The sequence below is a fragment of the Natator depressus genome, chromosome 6 (assembly GCF_965152275.1).
Source record: "Natator depressus isolate rNatDep1 chromosome 6, rNatDep2.hap1, whole genome shotgun sequence".
Taxonomy (NCBI): Eukaryota; Metazoa; Chordata; order Testudines; family Cheloniidae; genus Natator; species Natator depressus.
The window spans coordinates 88,146,690-88,168,474 of NC_134239.1; the positions used below are offsets into that span (position 1 = coordinate 88,146,690).

A 21,785-nucleotide genomic window follows, 5' to 3' on the forward strand; every position below is an offset into this window, starting at 1 on the left:
GAAGCTCCCAGACCGGTGGTCCCAGAAGCACCGGGACGCGGTCGGAGGAGATGAGATCAGGAGCTTGGCCGCACCACTAGAGGGCGTCCCAACCTCCACTGAGCCCTGGGAAAGGCAGCGCGCTGCGCCGCTTGCACCGAGCTCTGGCAGGAGTCGGAAGGGGCGGTCTCCCCAGCACGGAAGGTCACGCAGTGCGCATGCGTTCTGTCCTCGACCCGCAGCCGAGGCGGTCCCTGGAGTAAGCGGCGTCCCTCAATGCGCCTGCGCCCTACGATTCTTCCCCCTCCCCCCCCGGTGGTAGCGGCCGTGGCGCGGTGATGGAGTCCGCGGTGGAGGAGCTGATGCCCCGGCTCCTGCCTGTAGGGGACTGTGACCTCGCGGAGGATTTCGACCCCACCATGCCCCCGCGGACGCCCTCGGAGTATTTAAAGCGGGTCCAGTAAGTGGGGGAGGGGTTGGCTGGGGGGGGCTGCCCCGCTGCCTTCTGGCCCCGTGGGGGAGCCGAGCGGGGGCTGGGCCGGGCTTCGCTTCCCCTTGGTGAGGGGCGGCGGCTGCCGGGACGCCTCTCCAGAGCACGCCCGGCCTGGGAGCCCGTTGGGGGGAGGGCGTTGGGCGCCTCCCCTCCCCTCCCCTCCCCTCCCGTCTGTGAAGGGGCCGGGGGCGCAGGGAGTTGTGCCCTGACCCGTGTCGCTCTCGCGCGCCCCGCGAGGTGCGGGGCTGGTTCCAGCCCCCCTTGGCCCCAGCGCACAGCCTGCGTGGGGGCCGCCCCATCCCCTATATTGCATTGTCAACCCGGGTCTCCCCGCCTGCCGACCCTTGTTTCCAAGCTTCCGTTTGTGGGTCCGCGACTCCGCTCTGCGGTCTGAACCTGGGCTTGCATTTGCTGGACCTGGGTGCAGCCTCAGGTCAGACCTCTGGAGATCCAAGCTTGAGCTGTATCCACGCTGTAAAATGACAGGGCTTGGACCTGAATCACAGCAGGACTCACGCTTGGACCACTGGGTCCGAGAACCTGGGTCCTGTGAGTTCACTGAGTTCACCGTGAGTCTGAGCCCAGGTTTACAGTGCAGTGTAGAATCATAGGACTGGAGGGGACCTCCAGAGGTCATCTAATGAAGTCCAGTTCCCTATGCTCGTGGCAGGACTATATTATCTCTAGACCATTCCTGATAAGTGTTTGTCTAACCTGCTCTTAAACATCTCTAATGGTGGAGATTCCACAACCTCCCTAAGCATGCTGTTGCCGGCACCCAATGCCGAGAGGCAAAACAACAGCAGAGGTTCGTTACCCGGTGTGTTTCACTCAATAATCACAAGGGGGTGGAGAAGCAGAAAAGTTTATTTGCAGCTGCAAACAAGGTACAGAGAGAATAGAATCTCAAATCCTGCACATCAGAGCAGGTCATTACACACACTTTTATATTCCTTAATGCTATTGCACTACACATTAGCCAATCAAAACTTTACACAAATACTCTGCCTTCCTTATATGGCTTACAACAATGTTTATTTCCTGCAACCTCTAACAAGCATTCCTAGCAACTTAAACAACCAGCACATTCTGTCTGGCCTTGTAACTATCTCCTACTATTTTAACTTGGCGTCAGCAAACCTTACACTACGAGACATTATCTGCGGCTGCAACATTGTTTTAAGAGCAAAAGAGCTTACTCAAACCAGCCAGGCCTGAATTCTATTAAGGGGGGTTGAGAAGAAGCCCTTAGGCCTTCAGCAGGGAGACTTCCTCGACCCTTATGGCCTTCCATCCCCTCAACTGAACTAATGGCCATACCCTGGGGTCTCCAACAATTCCCTCCTTTGAGAATACTCATTTCTATTGCTTGAGTCTTCTCATCTTTATTTACTTACTAGCGGGCTATGCATAAAATTAAAATTTTCAAAACTATGCAAAATAAGCATTTTTACACAGGACCACATACAACACAGTAAACATAACATGATTAATACAGGGAAAAAAACTTAAATAATAGGCTAAACAACCCACTTCGCCACGGGGAAAGGCCCCAACCAGAAAATAGAGAGCCTAGCCAATCCTCCCTAGTTTGCTGATGAATGCCCTTTACCAGCTGCTTTAGGCGTTGTAAATCAGCTTCTACAGATGGCCCTGCATCTGTTATATTAAAGCAACACATGCCTGCAAACTCCTGGCATAGGTGACCATGGCGTAGAAGCAAATAGTCCACAGCCAGCCTGTTTTGTAGCATACCCTGACGTACTTCCCCTAACTCATGTGAGAGTTGGGCCAGGACGGTTGAGGTTAAATTAATGGCCTTTGCCACCATGCAGGCAAGGTGCTCTACTGCGTGATAATTATGCACCACAAGCCCAGGAATACCAACTAAGGAAAAGGCCAGAGCTGCTGCCTCAGTCTCTGAGAATAAGGTTCTCTGAGAACGACGTTGCGTTCACTGCACTCTGGGCCAGTGCCAGCCAGGTATTTACGGGTACAATGCCTGAAACAGCAGTACCAGTTAGGCACATGGCCAAGAGGGGGAATAAAATATACTTTCCCATCTATTTTCCTGCCTTCCCGGCGGGCTGCTGTTTAAATAGTAATTTTAGTCCAAGATCCTCAGTGGAGGGAGCTGAATGCACAGTCCACCTTTCAGCCGGGGGGGGGGTTGACACCGCTTTCAGCCGGGTATAATGAATCCAATTCTTGTGTCCCTCGACCTTTGCTGCCGTGTGGGAGACCAGCAGGATGGTATAGGGTCCCTTCCACTTTTCCTGGAGGGGCTCGTCTTTCCAGGTACGTACGAGCACTGAATCACCAGGCTGCAGGAAGTGGATGGGCGAATCCAAGGGTAGAGGCTGGGAATCCTTAGTATACCTGTGAAGAGACAAAAGAACAGCAGACAGGGAACACATATACTGAGACAAAAACCCATTCCCCAATTCCCACTCTCCCCCTGACACAACCGGTGTACCATTCATAGGCCATGCCCTTCTAAACATAATTTCAAAGGGACTGAGCCCTAATCTACCCTTTGGGAGAGCACGGATGCGGAGCAGAACTAGGGGCAGGGCATCAGGCCACTGTAGGGAGGCCTCCTGGCATACTTTCGAGAGATGTCGCTTAAGGGTCTGATTGGTCCGCTCCACTACCCCGCTGGCTTGCGGTCTCCAGGGTGTATGGAGTTTCCAGGGAATCTGTAAGGCGTCTGAGATGCTTTGGACGATTTTTGACGTGAAGTGTGTTCCATTGTCAGATTCCATCCACTGGGGAAGTCCAAAGCGAGGAATAATCTCCTTAACAAACTTGAGAGCCACTGTCCTGGCAGTGCAGTTGCGACATGGAAAGGCTTCTGGGCATCCACTGAATTTATCCACTATGACAAGGAGATACTTGAACCCTTGGGTCTGGGGAAATTCAGTAAAGTCTATTTGCCGCACCCTTCCGGGGCCTGGAGTAGGTTCCAGGGCCGCTGGTGGTACTGGGTGTCCTGGTCGGGGGTTATTCTTTTGACAGACTAAGCAGTCCGCTTGTACCTGGGCAGCCAGGGGTCGGAGTCTGGGGGTTATGAAGTACTTTCCCATTAGTTGGATAAGTGCCTCCCTGCCAGAATGAGTGGTTTGATGTAATTTCTGTAATACTGGCAGAATTAGGCCCTTTGGTAAGAGGACTTTCCCTTCCAGGGAATGAAGCCATCCCTCCTTTTCCTGGAGACCAAGTTTGTCAGCTAGCTGTTTCTTCTCCCCAGAATACTGAGGGGTCGGGAGCTCCCCCACTGATGGGATAAGGGCATGCATATAGGTGTTCTCAGTCTGAGGGGACATCAGGGTGGCAGCATGCTTTGCCTCTCTATCTGCCCTGGCATTACCCCTGGTCATATCTTGATCCTCCCTCTGATGGGCCTTACAGTGTACCACTGCCACTTCCAAAGGGAGTTGCACTGCCTCTAGAAGCCGGAGAATTTGGGGCCCGTACTTGACTGGAGAGCCTTGGGCTGTCAGCATTCCCCTCTGCTTCCACAGGCCAGCATGAGCATGCAGCACACCAAAAGCATATTTGGAATCAGTGAAAATATTGACCCATTTTCCTTTAGACAGTTCGAGTGCACGGGTCAGGGCCACTAGCTCAGCCAACTGGGCAGAGGTCCCAGCGGGCAAACTTTCAGCTTCCACAGTGTCATTGAGGGTCACAATAGTATAACCCGCCCTTTGCCCATTTATTACCATGCTGCTCCCATCAGTGTACTACTCATAATCTACATTTGGGAGGGGCACATCCTTCAAGTCCGGGCGGCTAGAATATTGGGCATCTATGATCTCCAAACAGTCATGTTCCTGTTTCTCAGTTTCTTGTAAGAGGGTGGCAGGGTTAAGGGATGGACAAGGCTGCAGCATGACCTCAGGGTTCTCTAAGAGCTTTGCTTGGTATCTTTGCCTGTGGCCCCTGTCACAGTGAGGGAGTCTGCTACTGGCAACTGAAGGGGATGATTTACAACAGTTCACGCCGCTCCAGAGGCCACTAAAAAAATCTATTTCTTCATTTCCCACCCGCATTTTTACTCGGGGTTCCGGGGGGTAGGATGATCCGTCTCCCCTGACACCCTTATTCCTGTTCTTCTATCGCCATCATAGAGGTACCCCCCCTTTCCTTCTTGTTTGGGCACTCATTCTTCCAGTGTCCCTCTTGCCGACACAGGGCACACTGATTGCGCCCCAGTCGTCTCTCCCGCGGGCCTGGACGTCTGCGTCCACGGTCCCTTCCTTCTCGTTCACTTCCCTTCGTGCCTGCCTGCACCGCCGCTACCATCAATCTCACTTGCTTCTTCTCCTTCTCCACTTCTCTTAAACTATACACTCGATTTGCTGCTTCTAAAATCTGTGCCATGGTCATACCCATCAAATCCTCTTTTTTCTGTAGCTTTCTCTTAATGTCAGGGGCTGCCCTGCTTGTAAATACTCCTTTAATAATTGCCTCAGTTTGTGGATCATTAGGATCTGCATTGGTATACTGTCGGATCGTGTCTCGAATGCGCTGTAAAAAGGCTCCAGGGCTTTCCTTTGGATCCTGCACTACCTCATATGGTTTAGTCCAATTATTCTGTCTGACAGCTGCATGACGGAGTCCATACAGTAGCAGCTCCTTATAGGAGGTGAGGTGGGTCATAGCCTGATTGTCATTTGGGTCCCACCTAGGATCCTTTATAGTAACCTGATCATCTGGGGTCGTGATATTGTTACGGTCCTGGTCATATCGCCTCTTTGCTTCCTCCCTTGCTTTAGCTATGACCTGTTCTCGTTCAACCTCAGTCAATAATGTTCGCAGAAGGACATTACAATCATCCCAGTCTGGCTTGTAGCTGCTAAGACGTCCCTCAAAAACTGATACAAACTTGCTTGGGTTGATAGAAAATTCTCCAGCCTGTGCTTTGAAAGCAGACAGGTCCATAGGATTAAAAGGTGCATGAGTATAGACCTGCATAATAAGAGCAGCTACCTTCCGCTGCATTTCTAGCAATTTTAGTCTCGGTAAGTAACGGATATAATCCAGCAGATGGAGCTCGAACCTCACTATGAGCTTCACTAGAAATCTTACTCTGAGCCTCGCTCTGTGTGAGTGTAGGGGCCGAAGGGGACACCGGATCTGCCATTACATTTGGGGTGTGGGTCCGGGGACTGACATTAATTGCTACCGGGCCAATCGGGGTTAAATTACAGCGTCGTAAAATATCAGTACGAGACCACAAGGTCATAAACAAGTAAGCATACGAATGCTCATTCCACTTCCCCGTTCGCTGACAGAACAGGAGTAACTGGAGGATTGTATTATGATTTAGTGATCCTCCAGGAGGCCACTGTTCCTGGTCCTCTAATTGGTACTGAGGCCAGTCAACCATACAAAATTGCTTCAATTTACCCTTAGTCATTGGATCTGATCCAAATACCTTTCAGTTTACTAAAATACACTCTAGGGGCGTGCACCATACCCTACCACCCGTGCTCTGTTCCTGTCCCATACCTACAGGGTAACTCTGGGCATCCCCAGGTTCCAACAGAGCATATAATCCAGATTTCAAAAGGTGCCTACCTTATCCAAGGGACCGGTTCCTCACCATCGCCTGCAGCTGCTTCTCCACTATGTGAGTGCGTTGCACTGTTGTGCCCTCCGAGGTTGATCAAACTGCGTCTCCTCCGAGGCCCCCGATGAACTCACCGGTGCGCGCTGGGCGTCAGTGGTTGCTGCAATCCTCGACCGCCGGAAGGGATCCGGGCAAGGCTAAATTGCAGCCTCGTCGCCCACCCAGGGACGCCAAAAGCTGTTGCTGGCACCCAGTGCCGAGAGGCAAAACAACAGCAGAGGTTCATTACCCGGTGTGTTCCACTCAATAATCACAAGGGGGTGGAGAAGCAGAAAAGTTTATTTGCAGCTGCAAACAAGGTACAGGGAGAATAGAATCTCAAATCCTGCACATCAGAGCAGGTCATTACACACACTTTTATATTCCTTAATGCTATTGCACTACACATTAGCCAATCAAAACTTTACACAAATACTCTGCCTTCCTTATATGGCTTACAACAATGTTTATTTCCTGCAACCTCTAACAAGCATTCCTAGCAACTTAAACAACCAGCACATTCTGTCTGGCCTTGTAACTATCTCCTACTATTTTAACTTGGCGTCAGCAAACCTTACACTACGAGACATTATCTGCGGCTGCAACATTGTTTTAAGAGCAAAAGAGCTTACTCAAACCAGCCAGGCCTGAATTCTATTAAGGGGGGTTGAGAAGAAGCCCTTAGGCCTTCAGCAGAGAGACTTCCTCGACCCTTATGGCCTTCCATCCCCTCAACTGAACTAGTGGCCATACCCTGGGGTCTCCAACAATACCCTTAAGAAATAGGTGTTGTTCAGGCACTGCACTGGGAATTAAGAGATCCAGGTCCTGTCCCTGACTCTATACCTAACCCATTTACCAAACCCTTTAGCTGTCTTGTCTCTTAGGTCCTGGTCCAGCAGTTTCTAAGTGCAGAGACAAACTGCCCTGTTTATGCTGTACATGGTTGCAATATTGGGGCCTTCAACTATAAACTCTCTGGAACATGAATTCTCTCTTATGTGTTTGGAAAGCACCCATCATAAAAGTGCTATGAATTCATTTGGTTCCTCTAGGTGCTACCATAATACAAGTAATTACAAAGTTTGATGTCTGAATAATACTATTGTTAATTAAACTTTGTAAATCTTTCAAGGTAACATCAGTGTTCAAGGTGCAAATGTTACTTAGTTACATAACTTACTGAGAATTTAAATTAATGTCAATATTCATAACAAGGCTATTTTTAACAATACTAAAAATGTAAGCCTAAAATTACCTGACTCTGTCGCTCTAGGTTGTTCAGGTTTTGATATTCATAAGTTTCTCATTTCAGACAGCAAGCATATTCTTTAACATTTTCTAAAATTCCACTGCACTCTCTGATCCATCATCACATGTTTTTGACAGGCAGATTATGGCATAATCAAATAATAGGAGAAAGTTCTTACTCTTGACTGTAGTCTGTTTTTCACAGAAGGAATACCATGGTATTTTACTAGCTACAGCTGTTAATAGCAGTGACCTTTACTGATATTTATGATGGAAAGATGTCTTGTGGCTGAAGCACAGAACGAGAAATCAGAAGTCCTGAATTCTGTTCCTGGCTGTGCCACAGACTGGCTCACATGGGGGCACTTATCTACCATTCATAGCTTGTATTGTAAACTCATAAATCTTTTTAAAACTCTCAACCCATACCCTTCCGTAAGAAATATTTTTTTAACTTTTCTTTCTTTAATAGATTCTAATTCATAACTTAAGAATTGTGCAAATATTTTGTATTTGATCAGGTACCTCCTCATGCAAACCCAAACCTGTGACCATTTCTGGTTCTAAGGGACGCAGCTGAGGGATTTAAAACATAGCCTTTTATTTCTGTTTGAAGGATTGAAGCAGCACGATGCCCAGATGTTGTTGTGGCACAGATAGACCCCAGAAAGTTGAGAAAGAAGCAGACGGTGAATATTTCAGTAAGTATTGTGAATATATTTGTGTATATATTTTTAAAATATTTTTTTAGAAAAACAGACTATACAGTTAAATGAGAATAAAAGCTTTTGGTTTCATACTAAAATTTTTGGATGCATGGTATAAGCATCAAACATGTCGTAGAGTACCTGAATTTTAAGTAATCTGCAGAAGTAAATGGAATCTAGTCTTGCAGATTCAGATTGTGAATTACTGGATAACTGAAGTCTCATTAAAACTCAACTAATCTAACTTATAACATTCACACAAAATATTGTCTTGCATCTACAGCAAAAATAATTGATCATATTTTCTCACTGCAGATGCAACTGAAAGAATTTTGTATTTAAAGATTTATAACAAAGTTTGTCATAAAACTTTCCTACAGTTGAAAGATACAAGGATATCAATACAGAGTATGTTCTTAGTCTTTTACTGTTGCTAGTTTCTCAGATTTTTTTTTTTTTTTTTTTAAATCACCCTAGTCCATCCATTCTGGTCAGCCAAACAGGATTATTCCCTACTGTATGTGTCCTAGAGCTTTGCCCTGTCCCCTTTGAAAGGTTCAAATAATGGAGCTTCTACAATTTCTCTTCTGGAAACTCTATTCTGATATTTCACAGTTGGAAAACATTTCTTGGGATTGGCATAAAATTTTCATTTGCTCAATTTTACTTCGTGATTCCCAGTTGAACAACCTGGGACACTTTCCTCTTTCACTTCAACTCCATCAAGAAAGGAGAGAATATTTGAGGGAGGGGTTTTCAAGTACATATAGAAAGATTTGTATTCTCTTCTTACGATAAGCCATAAAATTGACTACCTCCCAATGAAGTTACTAATCCTTCAGTTAACTTTGATGATAGGAGTTAGATCAGGCCCTTAGAATGATAGTATTTTGTTTTACTTTCTAGAAGGGACACCATCTATTTAATATTCTAACATAAATGATTTTTAAAATCTAATATTACTAAAATCTATTTAGATGCTTATATAGCCTTACTCACCTTATATTTGAGCACGTCACAATCATTAATAGATTTTATCTTCGTAACACCCCAGTGAGATATTATCCCCATTTTGTAGATGGAGAACTGAGGCAGATCAGACTACGATCTTTAAGAGATGGTAGAGGAGAAAGTGTGTCATCTTAGTTTATTTGCTTTGACAGGTTTCCCTTTTGTTTCTATTGATCACACAACAGGGGAGATAAATGTTTTTGTTTAAGGGCACGTCTACGCTACAAACTTATGTTTACTCAAGTTACGTTGGCGTACAGCTGCCAAAGTTAGTATGTCGCTTGTGCGCCTGCATACTTGGCTCCTTGGTTCAGTGAGAAACATACTCGTCAGGAGTGCTTGTATCAATGCAGAGTGCTGTGCACAATGCATAGGTATCCCACTGTGCAACTCGCCACTCTCGTGTTCACTGTCTTTTGGGAAGCTTTGGCAGTGCATGATGGGGCTGAAGTGAGTCATGCAGGGGTAGCTGGGAGCATGGGGTCAACTTCCCAGTTTGCTACTGTTTCCATCCCATAATGTTATATGTATCCATAACTTTTGCACCTCTTTTTCAAAATTCCACAAACCCACATGGCCCTCCTCGCTGTCTGCTATCTCTGACAGAACCATGGAGCTTGCACAGCTCTGCACTATTGTCATGAACGTTGCAAGCACAGAGCGCACAATCCTGGAGTATTTGCAGAGCCTCAAGAAGAACCGAATGAGTGGGGACCATGATGATTCCTTGGAGGACAGATTCACGGTTGTTGGTGGCATTCACAGAGCAGCTCCAGATGGTGGATTGCCACTTCTGGGCCCAAGAAACCAGCACTGATCTGGTGGGTTGCATCATGTTGCAAGTTTGGGGTGACAAACTGGCTGCATAACTTTCAGATCCACAAGGCCACATTCCTGGATTTGTGCACTGAGCTCGCCCCAGCCCTTCAGCCCAGGGACACAAAATGAGAACAGCACTGACAGGGAGAAGTGAGTGGCGATCGCACTGTGGAAACTTGCAATGCCAGATTGCTACCGGTCAGTCTGGAATCAATTTGGATTTCGGAAATCCACAGCGGGGGCCGTTCTCATGCAAGCATGCAGAGCCATTCATCGCCTTCTGCTAAGCAGGACTGTGACTCCTGGCAATGTGCGGGACACAGTGGATGGATTTGCAGCAATGGGGTTCCCAATTGTGGTGGAGCGCTAGATGGCATGCATATCCCTATTTTGGCTCCAGACCACCTTGCCACTGAGAATATCTGCGGAAAGGGCTACTTTTCTATGGTTATGCAAGCATTGGTGGATCACCAGGGGTTCTTCACCAACATCAGTGTGGACTGGCCAGGGAAGGTACATGGCACTCGCATCTGTAAGAGCATAGGACTATTCAGGAAGCTACAAGGAGGGACTTCCTTTCCCGACCAGTCGATTACCAGTGGGAATGTTGAAATGCCAGTAGTGATCCTGGGTGACCCAATCTTCCTTTTACTCCCCCAACTCACGAAGCCATACACCGGCCACATCGACAGTAGCAAGGACTGATTCAGCTACTGGCTCAGCAAGTGCCAAATGACAGTTGAATGTGCGTTTGGTCATTTGAAGGGTCACTGGCATTGTTTACTCATAAGGTTGGACCTCAGTGAGAAAAATATCCCAATGGTTATAGCTCCTTGCTGTGTCCTGCATAATATATGTGAAGCAAAGGGAGAAAAGTTTCCACGAGGGTGGAAGTGGAGCAGATGTCTGCTGAATTTGAACAGCCAGATGCAAGGGGTATTAGAAGAGCTTAACAAGGAGGTATACAGCTCAGGGAGACTTTCAAAGATCAGTTTAACAGCAAGCCAGAGTAGTGTGTGGTGTTGTCCAGGTTCTGCTCTTTTGTGGCCTGGTGGCAATTACGTGTAGGAATATAACATTGTCATTTCACCTGTTAATTTTGTTTGTGAATGAGCCTATTATTTGTGTGTCGTCATGCAGTAACAGGTAATTGGTTGCTTTCAGAACTGCTGAGCACTTGGCAGCATATGTTGTGAACTAATAAAGATGAATTATTTTCCAAATAATATAATTTTATTCTGTAACAAAATTAGTTTAAAAAAAAACAACTTGTGCAATTTAAAACAAATACAATAAAAACGTAAGTTCTGTTCTCTTAATTTATTATGAAGGGGAAAAAATGTTCACATTGATTTCAGCTACACATACACCAACCATGGCTTTTTTACAAGACAGCGTATGAGAAACTGTGATTGTCTTTAATGTCCCTTGGGGTGGAGTGGTATGGGGAATGATGACACATGGAATGTTATGTGGGGGATATAGGATGTTCCTGATACTGAGCTCTCAATGGATTGTAGAGGGAGGTGAGCTCGGGATTTTTGAACCTGCAGGTCCACCAGAGCCTGCAACATCTGTGTTTGCTGCCTGAAAATCCCTATTATGTCCTAATGCATCTCTCTCTCCTTTTTCCTGCTGGAACTCTTGGGCCTTTCCCCTCTCCACTCTTTCCTTCTGTGGGATGTCCATAGTATTCATCCTCCATGCCTTGTGCTCATGATACAATGCAGCTCTGGCTTGCAGGATCCCATTGAACATGTCATCCTGAGTCCTCTTTCTCCTCATCTGGTTCAGGCATTCTGCAGGTGTGCAGGGGGAGATCCTGAAGGCTGTAATGGCAGCTGTTTTAAGACAAAACACATGGGGTAACATTGTCAGCATATTCACTAAGAAAGCGGACCTGGATGCTGAACTCACTCTCCTTGCTTTCCTAAAGTTTTAAGCACTACGTTCTCACTTCTGCTTGGGATTGCTTGTGGACAGTGTCAGTCACAGCACCAGCCATGGTGAGAGTGGCCCACTGTGGACTGGGGTGATTTTAGTTGATATCTCACTCCTGAGGGTAACAAAGGTAGAGAGAGGACAGCTGCTGCTGGTGTCCTGAAGCTGTCTGGGCCTTTATGATACTAGCCTGTGTATTGCAATGGTGCCTGCTGAAGTTGTTGCTGAGTGTTGTGGAATAGTGTCCTATGGCGGAGGAATGAGGCAGCCCTCCCTAGAAACTTTTGGCAGAGGATTGCAGAGTACCTCCATGAAAATTTCATACAGATCTCTCAGGAGGATTCAAGGAACATCCCTGTGTACATACATAAACTGCTCCACATGATCATATTCTCCTTCTCTTCTCCCCCCTCCCCCACTATAGAGTCGAATGAAAAACGGATAGCAATTTTACATCTCTTGGTTATACCTCTAGCTCTTCTATCATGAGTAAATTAATGAAAAAGCAGAACACATCTTTTGACGCTTTGGGAGTGCCATCCCTGTAATTGAAAATTTATCTAAACACTTACCCAGGGTTCCTTCCCCTGCATCAGGCTCACCTGTGCTTGATTGGCTGGACTGCAGTGGAGTCAGAAACAGGTCCTGGCTTGCTGGGCAGCTGGATCCCCTGGTTACCTGTCCCATACTCCTCTTCCTCCACCACCAACTCTTCTTCCTCCTCACTGTTCACACCAGGGGTTTATGTCTTTGGCTTCTCAGAGGTATCCACTGTGCTGGCATCGGGAGGGGTATCTCTGCCAGGTATGGCCTGCATCTCTTTGTAAAAGGGACAGGTCTGCGGCTTGGCATCAGATCGATTGTTGGTCTTCCTGGCATTCTGGTATGCCTGCCACAGCTTCCTGGCTTTTGTGCGGCACTGCTGCTGGTCCCTTCTCTTGCATCCCCTGAGCAATGTGCAGGTAGATATCGACATTTCGACAGCTGGTTTGAAACTGGGCCTGCACATCCTCTTCTCCACACAGGCCCAGGAGATCCAATATCTCCTGTCTGCTCCAGGCAGGAGTGCATCTGGAGTATATAGCCAACGTGGTCAGCTGGGCAATTGCACTCAACAATGGAAAGCTGCTAGGTGTGAACACTGTACCAGGCAATCAGGAAATGGAATTTCAAAAATTTGCAGGGCTTTAAATGGGAGGAGGGGTTTCTGGTTTATGTGACCCCTGGGAAGTGAAGTTCACAATGGTGACCAGAGTGATCAGTGTGGGGCATTATAGGACAGCTGCTGGACGACAGTTAGGATTGCTATAGTAATGCAGTGTCTACACTTGCCCTGTGTTGACCTAAGTACATGGACTGTGGCTCTGCGCCGCTTGGAGAGATGGTATTACTGTGTCAGCATAATGAGGCACTTACATCGGAGGGAGACCAATTTAAGCATAGACATATGCACAAACTTGGTCAACATAAGCTGCTTTGCGTGGACCTAACTTTATAGTGCAGACCAAGCCTAAGTGTTTGTAAAATCAAATTGGGATGTGGTCAGGCAAAATGTGGTACCTGAAACTATTTTAATTCAATTTTTTTAATATACATTACAGTTCAGATTAACTTTTCTTTAGCTCATTGTATCTCGTAGAAATAATAGTGGAATTTCCTGTTTGTGTGTGTCTTCCAGTGAATCATTCAGAGCTTGTTTAATGCAATAAAATAGGGCGTTGACTCAATACTGAACTGTAAAAGTCGTGGATTAGTGTGAGTTTTGGGGTTCACTTTTAATCTAGAGATATATCCTATATTCTTGCTAAATTTTCAGCATCCCACCTGCAAGAAGTCATTACAGAGGTTTTTCATTATCCCTTCCTCTAAAAGGCACTTAACTACAAGCATTTAAAAATTTTCATCTCTACCTCCTAGATTTTTATTACCAATTCATGGGGTTTAATGTGGAGATCTGGAATGGTAATTCTTCTGATTCTGCACTGATGTCTTACATGGCTGGCAGTTGCCCCATCTTAATTGAAGTGGTAGATCTGTTTAGGGCCCTAAAACAATGTATTTTTATAGATCAGTCTTTTATTCTGTGCAAATCAGGCTATCCACTTGCTTGTGATATGAAGTAAGACAGTCAATATATCTGATTCAGATTTCTGTAAAACTTGCATTTGTACTTTGTGCAAAATAAACTATTTAAATCTACACTCAGAAAAAGAAAAATAATGACCATTTGTTCTATTTTAGAGAATTTCCCCTATCATTATGAGAAAACAATACTTCCCAATTAATAGTAAGAGAGTGGGGTACATCTGTCATTTGGATATCTTCAGCATATCACCAGTCAAAACATGACATTTCTTTTGTAAAATGTGAGAATTGGGGCTGGTTTTGTTTTCTTTCTCAAAGTAGAATTATCTCTTGTCTTCCTACTTTCACATGTACTTTAAGTGGAAATTCTTAGTTTTAGACTTGATTAGTTTAGGGTTCTGTTTGTTGATTACTTGTTATAAAAAAAAAAAAAATCCTACCTATGCTTTCTTAGCTCACAGGATGCCATCCTGCCCCTGAGGGATATTCTCCAACTCTCAAATGGCAGCAGCAGCAAGTGTCTCACTTTTCAGCAGTTCGTCAGGTAAAGAACAGAGTGTTCACAAACTAGTGCAGTGTGGATATGATGGCATCTAGTGTGGTGGTGTTTTTTGGGGTGGAAGGGTGGACTTTACTGTATTCTGGGGAAAGATATAGGACGTAACATTTCATGGTAGAAAATAGTAAATAAAGTAGATGACTGCTCTGTCTTTGGAAAACTTGTTTTTTTTTTGTTTGTTTGTTTGGGTTTTTTGGTAAACCTAATTTATCATGACACTCCAGCACCAAAGAGGTTCTTGGAGAAAACAGGCAATCATACATTTAGCTGGCTGAGAACAGTTTTGTAAATGATGATATCTGTGTATTAAAAGGGTCTCTGTCAACTAGTTGAGGACAAAGCTTAGGGGTTTTTTGTACCTAACAAAAAATATTACAAAATGTAGTATTAATAGGAATGTTTTAATGAACTACTAAGATCGAAATAAAAACATTTGGGTCCCAGTCCAGTAATGGGGCTCATGGACAGTACCTTGCACCCATACAGGAACCCATTGAGTTCAGTAGGATTCCATCTAGGTAGAAAGGTCCATCTGCACAGATCTGATGGCCGTATCTTAAATTTTCCATACAGTGCTTGCAAGTTGCCCCATTTTATGAGAAGTAGAAAGGGAAACTGAATAGCCTTCTTCCCCCCCCCCCCCCCCCATCCAAGCTGAGTAAATTGCAAAAGGTAAACAAATAGTAAACTGGACTTTTACCACGAAGTTTTAATACTCTAAGATCTTAAGTGACTTAAAAATATAGCATTCCTATTGCAACATGTTAAATGCCGACCTCTTTTACCTCTGACAGAATTAGCGTGGAGGGGAAGGAAAAGCATTGGTGTTAGTATCCATGAAAACATGCAAGAATAGCAGTGAAGAAGAATCAGAAGGCTAGCCCTCTATGCTAACATTATGTTTGTATAAAATCTGTCAGCTCTTCTGATTTTTAGCACAGATTTCTGGTCTCATGGTGCCTGCTTAAAAAACAACAACAAAAACTTTGCTGCAATAACCGTCACTGGTTGGAAAACATACCTTGAATTCCAAAGGTTTAAACTTCAATCTCCAGAATACCGTCAAAGCAGGCCATTTTGGTTTTGGACAAACTTTACATAACTCCTTTCAAAAAGGTATTTTTATGGTATGAAGGTCCTTGACCCATACTGAACTGAGAATCTGAATACATCTAATCTCTTTTAGTGTTCGTGTTGAAACAAGGGTTTGGTTCCTTTCAGCCAGTGTTCCTCTCATTTAGGATACTGCAGTACTTGTTGAGGCTTATTTCTAGGGCAAGATTATCAAACACATGCTAACTCTGCCAGATCCAGAAGAAGGAGAAAGCTGGCTTATGAAGGTGAAAGCTCCCCATTTAAACATACATCTCAAAACAGAAGCAAGGGCAGTGTTTCAAGAACTGAAAACTGTTTTTCTTAAGATTGCTTACCTTAAGTTAACATTTTAAAGGATTAATAGTGCTAAAATTATGGTTCTAGAGACTGTCAAAGCTATATAAATGAAGAAGCATTTAAAGTAACATTTTAAGGAGTAGACTAACCAAGCAACACATTTTCTTCATATTTCATCTCTCTTTACAGGTTATAAAATAGTAAATTCTGTCTTACAACTTGCAACACGTTGTTATATTAAAAGAAATACATGAATAATTTGATCAGTTATTTACCATATTTTTACAGCAACATGCAATCTACTTTTTCTAAAAGAAATAACCATTATAATGGTATTGAATTGTTTTTTTTTATGATTATGAAGGCCCAATTAAAGCAATTTGGAGATGAAAAGCTATTTTGGCTAGAATAAAATCATTACATTATGAACCATAATCAAGCTTAATTATTTAATCCTACAGAGTTTGAACAAACACAGAAATCATTGGAAGGCACAACATTTGGACAGCAATGTTACAATGGTGAGTGAATTTTATAACAAATTTTGTGAACCTCTTTATTTTACTGTTAAATTGTATTATGCTGATAATGGTGGTGCATTAGTAATTGTGTGTAACTGCAAATCAGGATTACCAGAGTTATATATTATTTGAAAATATATAATTTATGTAATGAAAATACAAATCATAACATCATCTGAAAAGTAGCCCACTCTTATTTACCTTTTTCAGCCAAAATCTGAGGATGAAGAAGGCTGGAAACTGTTTTGTCTGGGTGAAAAGTTATATTTGGAAACAGCTATTGCAGTGTCTGGTAATGAAAACCTAGGAATTGATTACATAAAGGTAGGTATCACTTTTAATAAGAGTACTCAAGCTCCTTCTTGGTTCTTGGCAGTTATGTCTCATTAGCAGCTTCCAGAAATTGTCCTGATGTGTTGGGCTCAGTGCAGATCCAATCTGAATGCAAAACAGGCTCTGATGAACATGCTGCACACCTGCCTGCTGTGTTAAGTGGAATCTTGGTAAAGCAGAGAATCTGATCTTACTTAATTTTCAGATGGAAATATATCTACTACTATAAGCTACTCTTAGGATTACTATTAACTGAAACACGTTAGAGACAATGTTTTATTCTGTATGTTTAACAGCATTTTCTGCATAGTCTCCATTTTTTGTTGATGGTCAGTTGCAGTTTGTCTCCTGTGCAGACCACTCTCCAGAGAATTCTCATATATGCTATTCCCTAAGCCTTTTAAGAGTGGGCTTACTAGTAGTGGTAGCAGCAAAGCTGAAGCCACAAAGGCATCAGGCATGGGTGTGTACAGAGAGGAAGGAGTTTGGGTGAGCATGAGTGTATACAGAGAGGTAGGTGGAGACGTGGGCTCAGGCATGTTTGTTGTTGCTCTTAGATGTGCCGGAAAGGCCCTTAGTAAACATTAGAGAGCAGAAAACACTTATAAAAATTCAGGACCTATTTAAAGAGTCTATGACCCAAACAATAACTTTTTAAAAAAACTGAAGTTCAAAGAAATTCAAGTTGTATCCTTTTAAAATCTGTTGCCTCTCCCAGTATTTGGTAACATTTAGATGAATAGCTATTTTTTACTGCTTATGTTTGCTTTGTTTACTCCTGGGGGAATTCTGTGCCACTGAACAATGCAAAATTGGTGCAGAAATTAATGTTCTGGGCAGAATCCCCCCCCCCCCCCCCAACAGAAATGGGCTACAGAGCTGCCTGCCGCCACTACGTGGCACTGGACCTGGCAGAGCCCAGCTCACAAATAGAAGACACTGCTGAAGGGAGGGGGAGGAGGAGCCGGAGGGTTTCTGGCAGCTACATTTCCCAGCACGTCCTGAAGGAAGGACATGGCATGCAGGAAACTCCAAACAAGCCCAGGACCCAGCATCATGCTGTTTCTCCCTCTGGATCCCTGGGGTCTGGGAGGGTAGGGGGTGCATGCAAGTGACTGGGCTGGGGGGTGCCCCGCAGCTGGGCTCTGGGAGGGGAAGAGGTTATGGGTATCTGGCCCCCCAGCTGGGCTCTGGGGAGTAGGGGGAAGAGAAACAGGAACTGGGTTGTCATAGAGGTTTCTTTAACTCTCTGCGCTTGGGAGAATTTTTTTGTCTGTATTGTTATAGACATAATTACTGACAGATATTTTGAAATAATTACCAAAATAATGGAAATTGGCGTGATTATATAGTGTTGTTTTGACAAAATATGCAGAATTTTATAATGTGCACAGAATTTTTAATATTTTGGTACAGAATTCCCCCAGCAGTATTTATTGCTCTTCGCATTATTAATTGTAACTGGCATTTTCAAAATTAGAACTTTGTATGCTTTGAAAACCCATTACAATGAAAAATATGAAGTGGATTTATGTCCTCACGTTCAAACTCTGTTCTAATTTAAATCTTAAAATACAAGGACATTTCTTGGGAAGCTTACTTCATATATTACAGTTCCACCGTGATTTTTCTTTTCAGATTGGTTTTCCCCCTTTTTTAAGTATTGTTAGCAGAATGAATCAGGTAAGTCTATGTTTCTACTTATGAGAATAAAATATTTCTCACCAAAAATATTTACTTTTTCTATAGTTTTCCTATTAATTCCATGGATATCCCATCGATTGAGTGTCACTGTATTAAAGGAAACAATAATTTATACCATAAAACTTGTTTGAGGCATTATCGCAATCTGCCACTAGAGTCTTACTTGGTAAAACTAACACATCAAACCTCTACCCTTTTCTCATTGATACTTAGTGTTTAAATAAAAATATTTTTTTGTTCATGTGAATTACTTTTGATTATTGTTGCTGGTACTGAGGACACATTCGCATGCTTGTGGCTTAAATAATAATAATAATAAAAACCCTACCAAAACAATACACTCCACTGCACATGCTTCTCCTCCTGAAGAGAGGATGAGAGAACAAACACAGGACAGATGTGATGTTTATTCACATTGCTTACTGCACCACTGCTACTACTACTTCAGCGCTTAACCAAATGGTCGGCTGTAGTGACTGTTCACCATTTGGTCCATTCCTGTGAGTCTGCAAAGGCTTGATGGGCAAAAAGTAGGATGACCAGATGTCCCGATTTTATAGGGACAGTACTGATTTTTTGGTCTTTTTCTTATATAGGCTCCTATTAACCCCCCCACCCCCATCCCAATTTTTCACATTTGCTGTCTGATCACCCTAGCAAAAAGTCCGACATTGGAACAGACTTCATGAACCCATGTAATAGGGTGTCTGCCTGTAGGCTGCCTCCACACCTCAGTTGATGGAATTTTATCCCGGATGTTGCCAGCCACCCGGAGAACAGCATGTGGAATGTCTTGTGGCATTCTGAGCACCATGGAAGCCCCTCGTACTAATACTACCCCTCGTACTATTATGTCCTGTTAAGCCATCTCTAAACAGTCTGAATTTTTTCTGTGTCTGACATAAAACTAAAATCAGAGGTATAGAAAGACTTTCAAGTATTGTGGTCCACTTTGGGCATCATTCCTCTTCTTACTATATATTCAAGTCCTTTCCAATATCAGCAACATCTGTCCTGAAATTTCCTTTCTCCTTTATATCAAGTTTCAGACTGAAATAAATGCCTGTCTAGATGCACCATAGAGTGGATATATAAACAAGTGTCATTTCACTATGAAAAGTGAAGTCACGCTTCTGTTTGCTTTTGATATAGTTCTTTATAAACTATAATCATCAAAAATTGGTGCAATGACCGTTATACATAGTCATTCTTCTGTTCAGGTGTTTTTTTCTTTTTTCCTTTTTTAAAAGGCAACAGTAACTAGCGTCCTGGAATATCTGATAAACTGGTTTGGAGAGAAAGAGTTTACTCCAGAACTGGTAATTTTAATTTATTCTATCTACCTATAAACTAACTCAGTGAAGAGTTGTATATTTCAAATATCAAGAAACTCAAATTTATTTTCATATTTATTTTCAACTTGTCTCCTTTGCCTGTAGGTATGCCCTAGGGAGCACACACTTGGTGTTAAAACAGACTTTGAAACCTTTTTCCCTATCTCCCCTCTATCATGACAATATTTATTAATGCATGTGTTTTCTTGAACTAGATATTGGTCTCTACTAGCATTCAGTACAATTGGTGTGTTACCAATTAATTACGGTAAAAATTGATTTGGAAAATACCAAGCTGTACTACTTCTATTTAAATCCACTTAGGGCAGATGGCTTTATGCTTTGTTGGCATGTCTTGAAAAGCCTTTGTTGCCTGAAGCCCACTCCCTGATTCGGCAATTGGCAAGACGATGCTCTGAAGTCAGAGTATTAGAGGTAAGTAACAATTTAACATGGGAAAATTCTTACAATTCAGCATAGTGTGGGGGATGACTTGACAGTATTGTTGAGAAATAAAATTCTTAGTTTGCATTTATCCAAGTTATTCGATTTAATAGTGTGTGTGTATGTATATGTATATAGTAGACTCAAGTGAATGAAAAAGCAAAGTATGGAGAATGAACTACTGGATTTTTATGGGAACCCAACAAATTGCATAAGAATGGCAGTCCTTTTCTGCAGCCAAGTAATATTAGACATATGACCTAAGACTTCATATTCCTTTGTTGCAGGAGAACAAGAATGAAGAGAAAGTGTCTGCTCTGAATTTGTTAATCTGTTTAGTTAGCAGGTATTGCAAGCTTCATTTTTATTAAGTAGAATTTAGAGTAATTTATGTACACAGCAAGCACAGAAATCTTGGCTTTATGATCAGCTTTTAAGGAATTTTGGCTATGACAGTGTTTTTGTAAAGACCTTATACACTGTGGTACACATTTGCTCAGTTAAAATGACTTACTTTTAAAACCAGGAGAAAACGAAGCATATACTGATTTCCTCAAGGAGAGGTGAGTAAAATAAAATAAAAACTCATCTGAAGCATGTGATAAATGATGAACCTTTTGAACAAATCTAAAATTACTTATATGAAGCCAAAAACATTCTGGGAATAAAAACTAGTGGTAAAATATACAGCAAATACACTGTCAATTACTTAATGGGGGGGAGACAATGTCTTAACACTTTATCAGACTAACTTTGTTCTCCATATATTCAAATTATGTTTCTCTGATAGGTATTTTGATCAACGTGATCTGGCTGATGAGCCCTCCTGATCCCAGATTGGGGACATTAAATGTCTCGCGTCACTATAAAACACCAGCATCAGTGTTAAACAGCCAGGTGCAATGCAGCTCAAAATGTACCTTCTTAGTAGTGAGCTTGAATGGTGTTGAGCAAAAGACTGCTGGTCTCACTAAATAATCCATGACCTGAAAAGGGTCAGCAGCGAAGTGTCTACCCACTCTCTATAAACCTGTTTCTCTTCAAAAACAAGTGGTCTTTAAAGCAGTATGCAACTTGAGCTGTTGTAAGCACCCAAGGGTAGTTTATCCTGAAAAATTACTTCTGGAGAGTAAGCCCTTTTGTTGAAATTGAATTACTCATGTGAATAAAGATTTGCAAGACTGCGCCCCAAGCTTTTTACAAATGAAAGCTTGAGGCAGTGAGAAAGCTTTCCTGAACTAGGATAAAGAGTCAGATATTAAAGGGTTTTGTAAAACTTTACAATAAAATTTTCAAAACTGCTCAGTGTGTGCGTCTTGCTAGAATGTTTCTAAAAATTGCTTCTTGGCATCTATTTTTGCTATTTATAAACTGCAACTTTTCAGAATTGGTGGTCATGTTAGATGTACATGGAGTGAGGGTTTTTTTTATGGTCTCAATTCAGGTACTGAATTTAAATAGTACTACAAAACTATATTCCTTATTAGTTAGGGACTCTAATATATTTAACAATTAGCTCCGTATTCATGAGATAAAACAAAGGATCTGAAAATGTTGGATGCTAGTGCAATAAAACTAGTTTATACTAATTTTAG

The 21,785-nt window shown here is 43.1% G+C and overlaps 1 protein-coding gene across 1 annotated transcript; it reads left to right on the plus strand.

The window, feature by feature from the left end:
* The first annotated feature begins 215 nt into the window (after positions 1–215).
* On the plus strand, positions 216–21,460 carry GEMIN2 (gem nuclear organelle associated protein 2). Its single transcript, XM_074957106.1, has 10 exons — positions 216–439; positions 7,957–8,041; positions 14,358–14,447; positions 16,316–16,375; positions 16,586–16,699; positions 18,347–18,391; positions 19,663–19,731; positions 20,071–20,181; positions 20,478–20,536; positions 20,981–21,460. The coding sequence occupies exons 1-10, from the start codon at positions 318–320 to the stop codon at positions 21,018–21,020; spliced, it is 795 nt and encodes a 264-aa protein (XP_074813207.1). The 5' UTR covers positions 216–317; the 3' UTR covers positions 21,021–21,460.
* The last annotated feature ends 325 nt before the right edge of the window (positions 21,461–21,785 follow it).

Bases quoted from the DNA above. Each gene is read 5' to 3' on its own strand.
- GEMIN2 (XM_074957106.1), top strand. From the start codon at position 318: ATGGAGTCCGCGGTGGAGGAGCTGATGCCCCGGCTCCTGCCTGTAGGG. The intron at 8,042-14,357 runs GTAAGTATTGTG...ATGCTTTCTTAG, and splicing joins AGCAGACGGTGAATATTTCA to CTCACAGGATGCCATCCTGC. The intron at 20,182-20,477 runs GTAAGTAACAAT...CCTTTGTTGCAG, and splicing joins CTGAAGTCAGAGTATTAGAG to GAGAACAAGAATGAAGAGAA.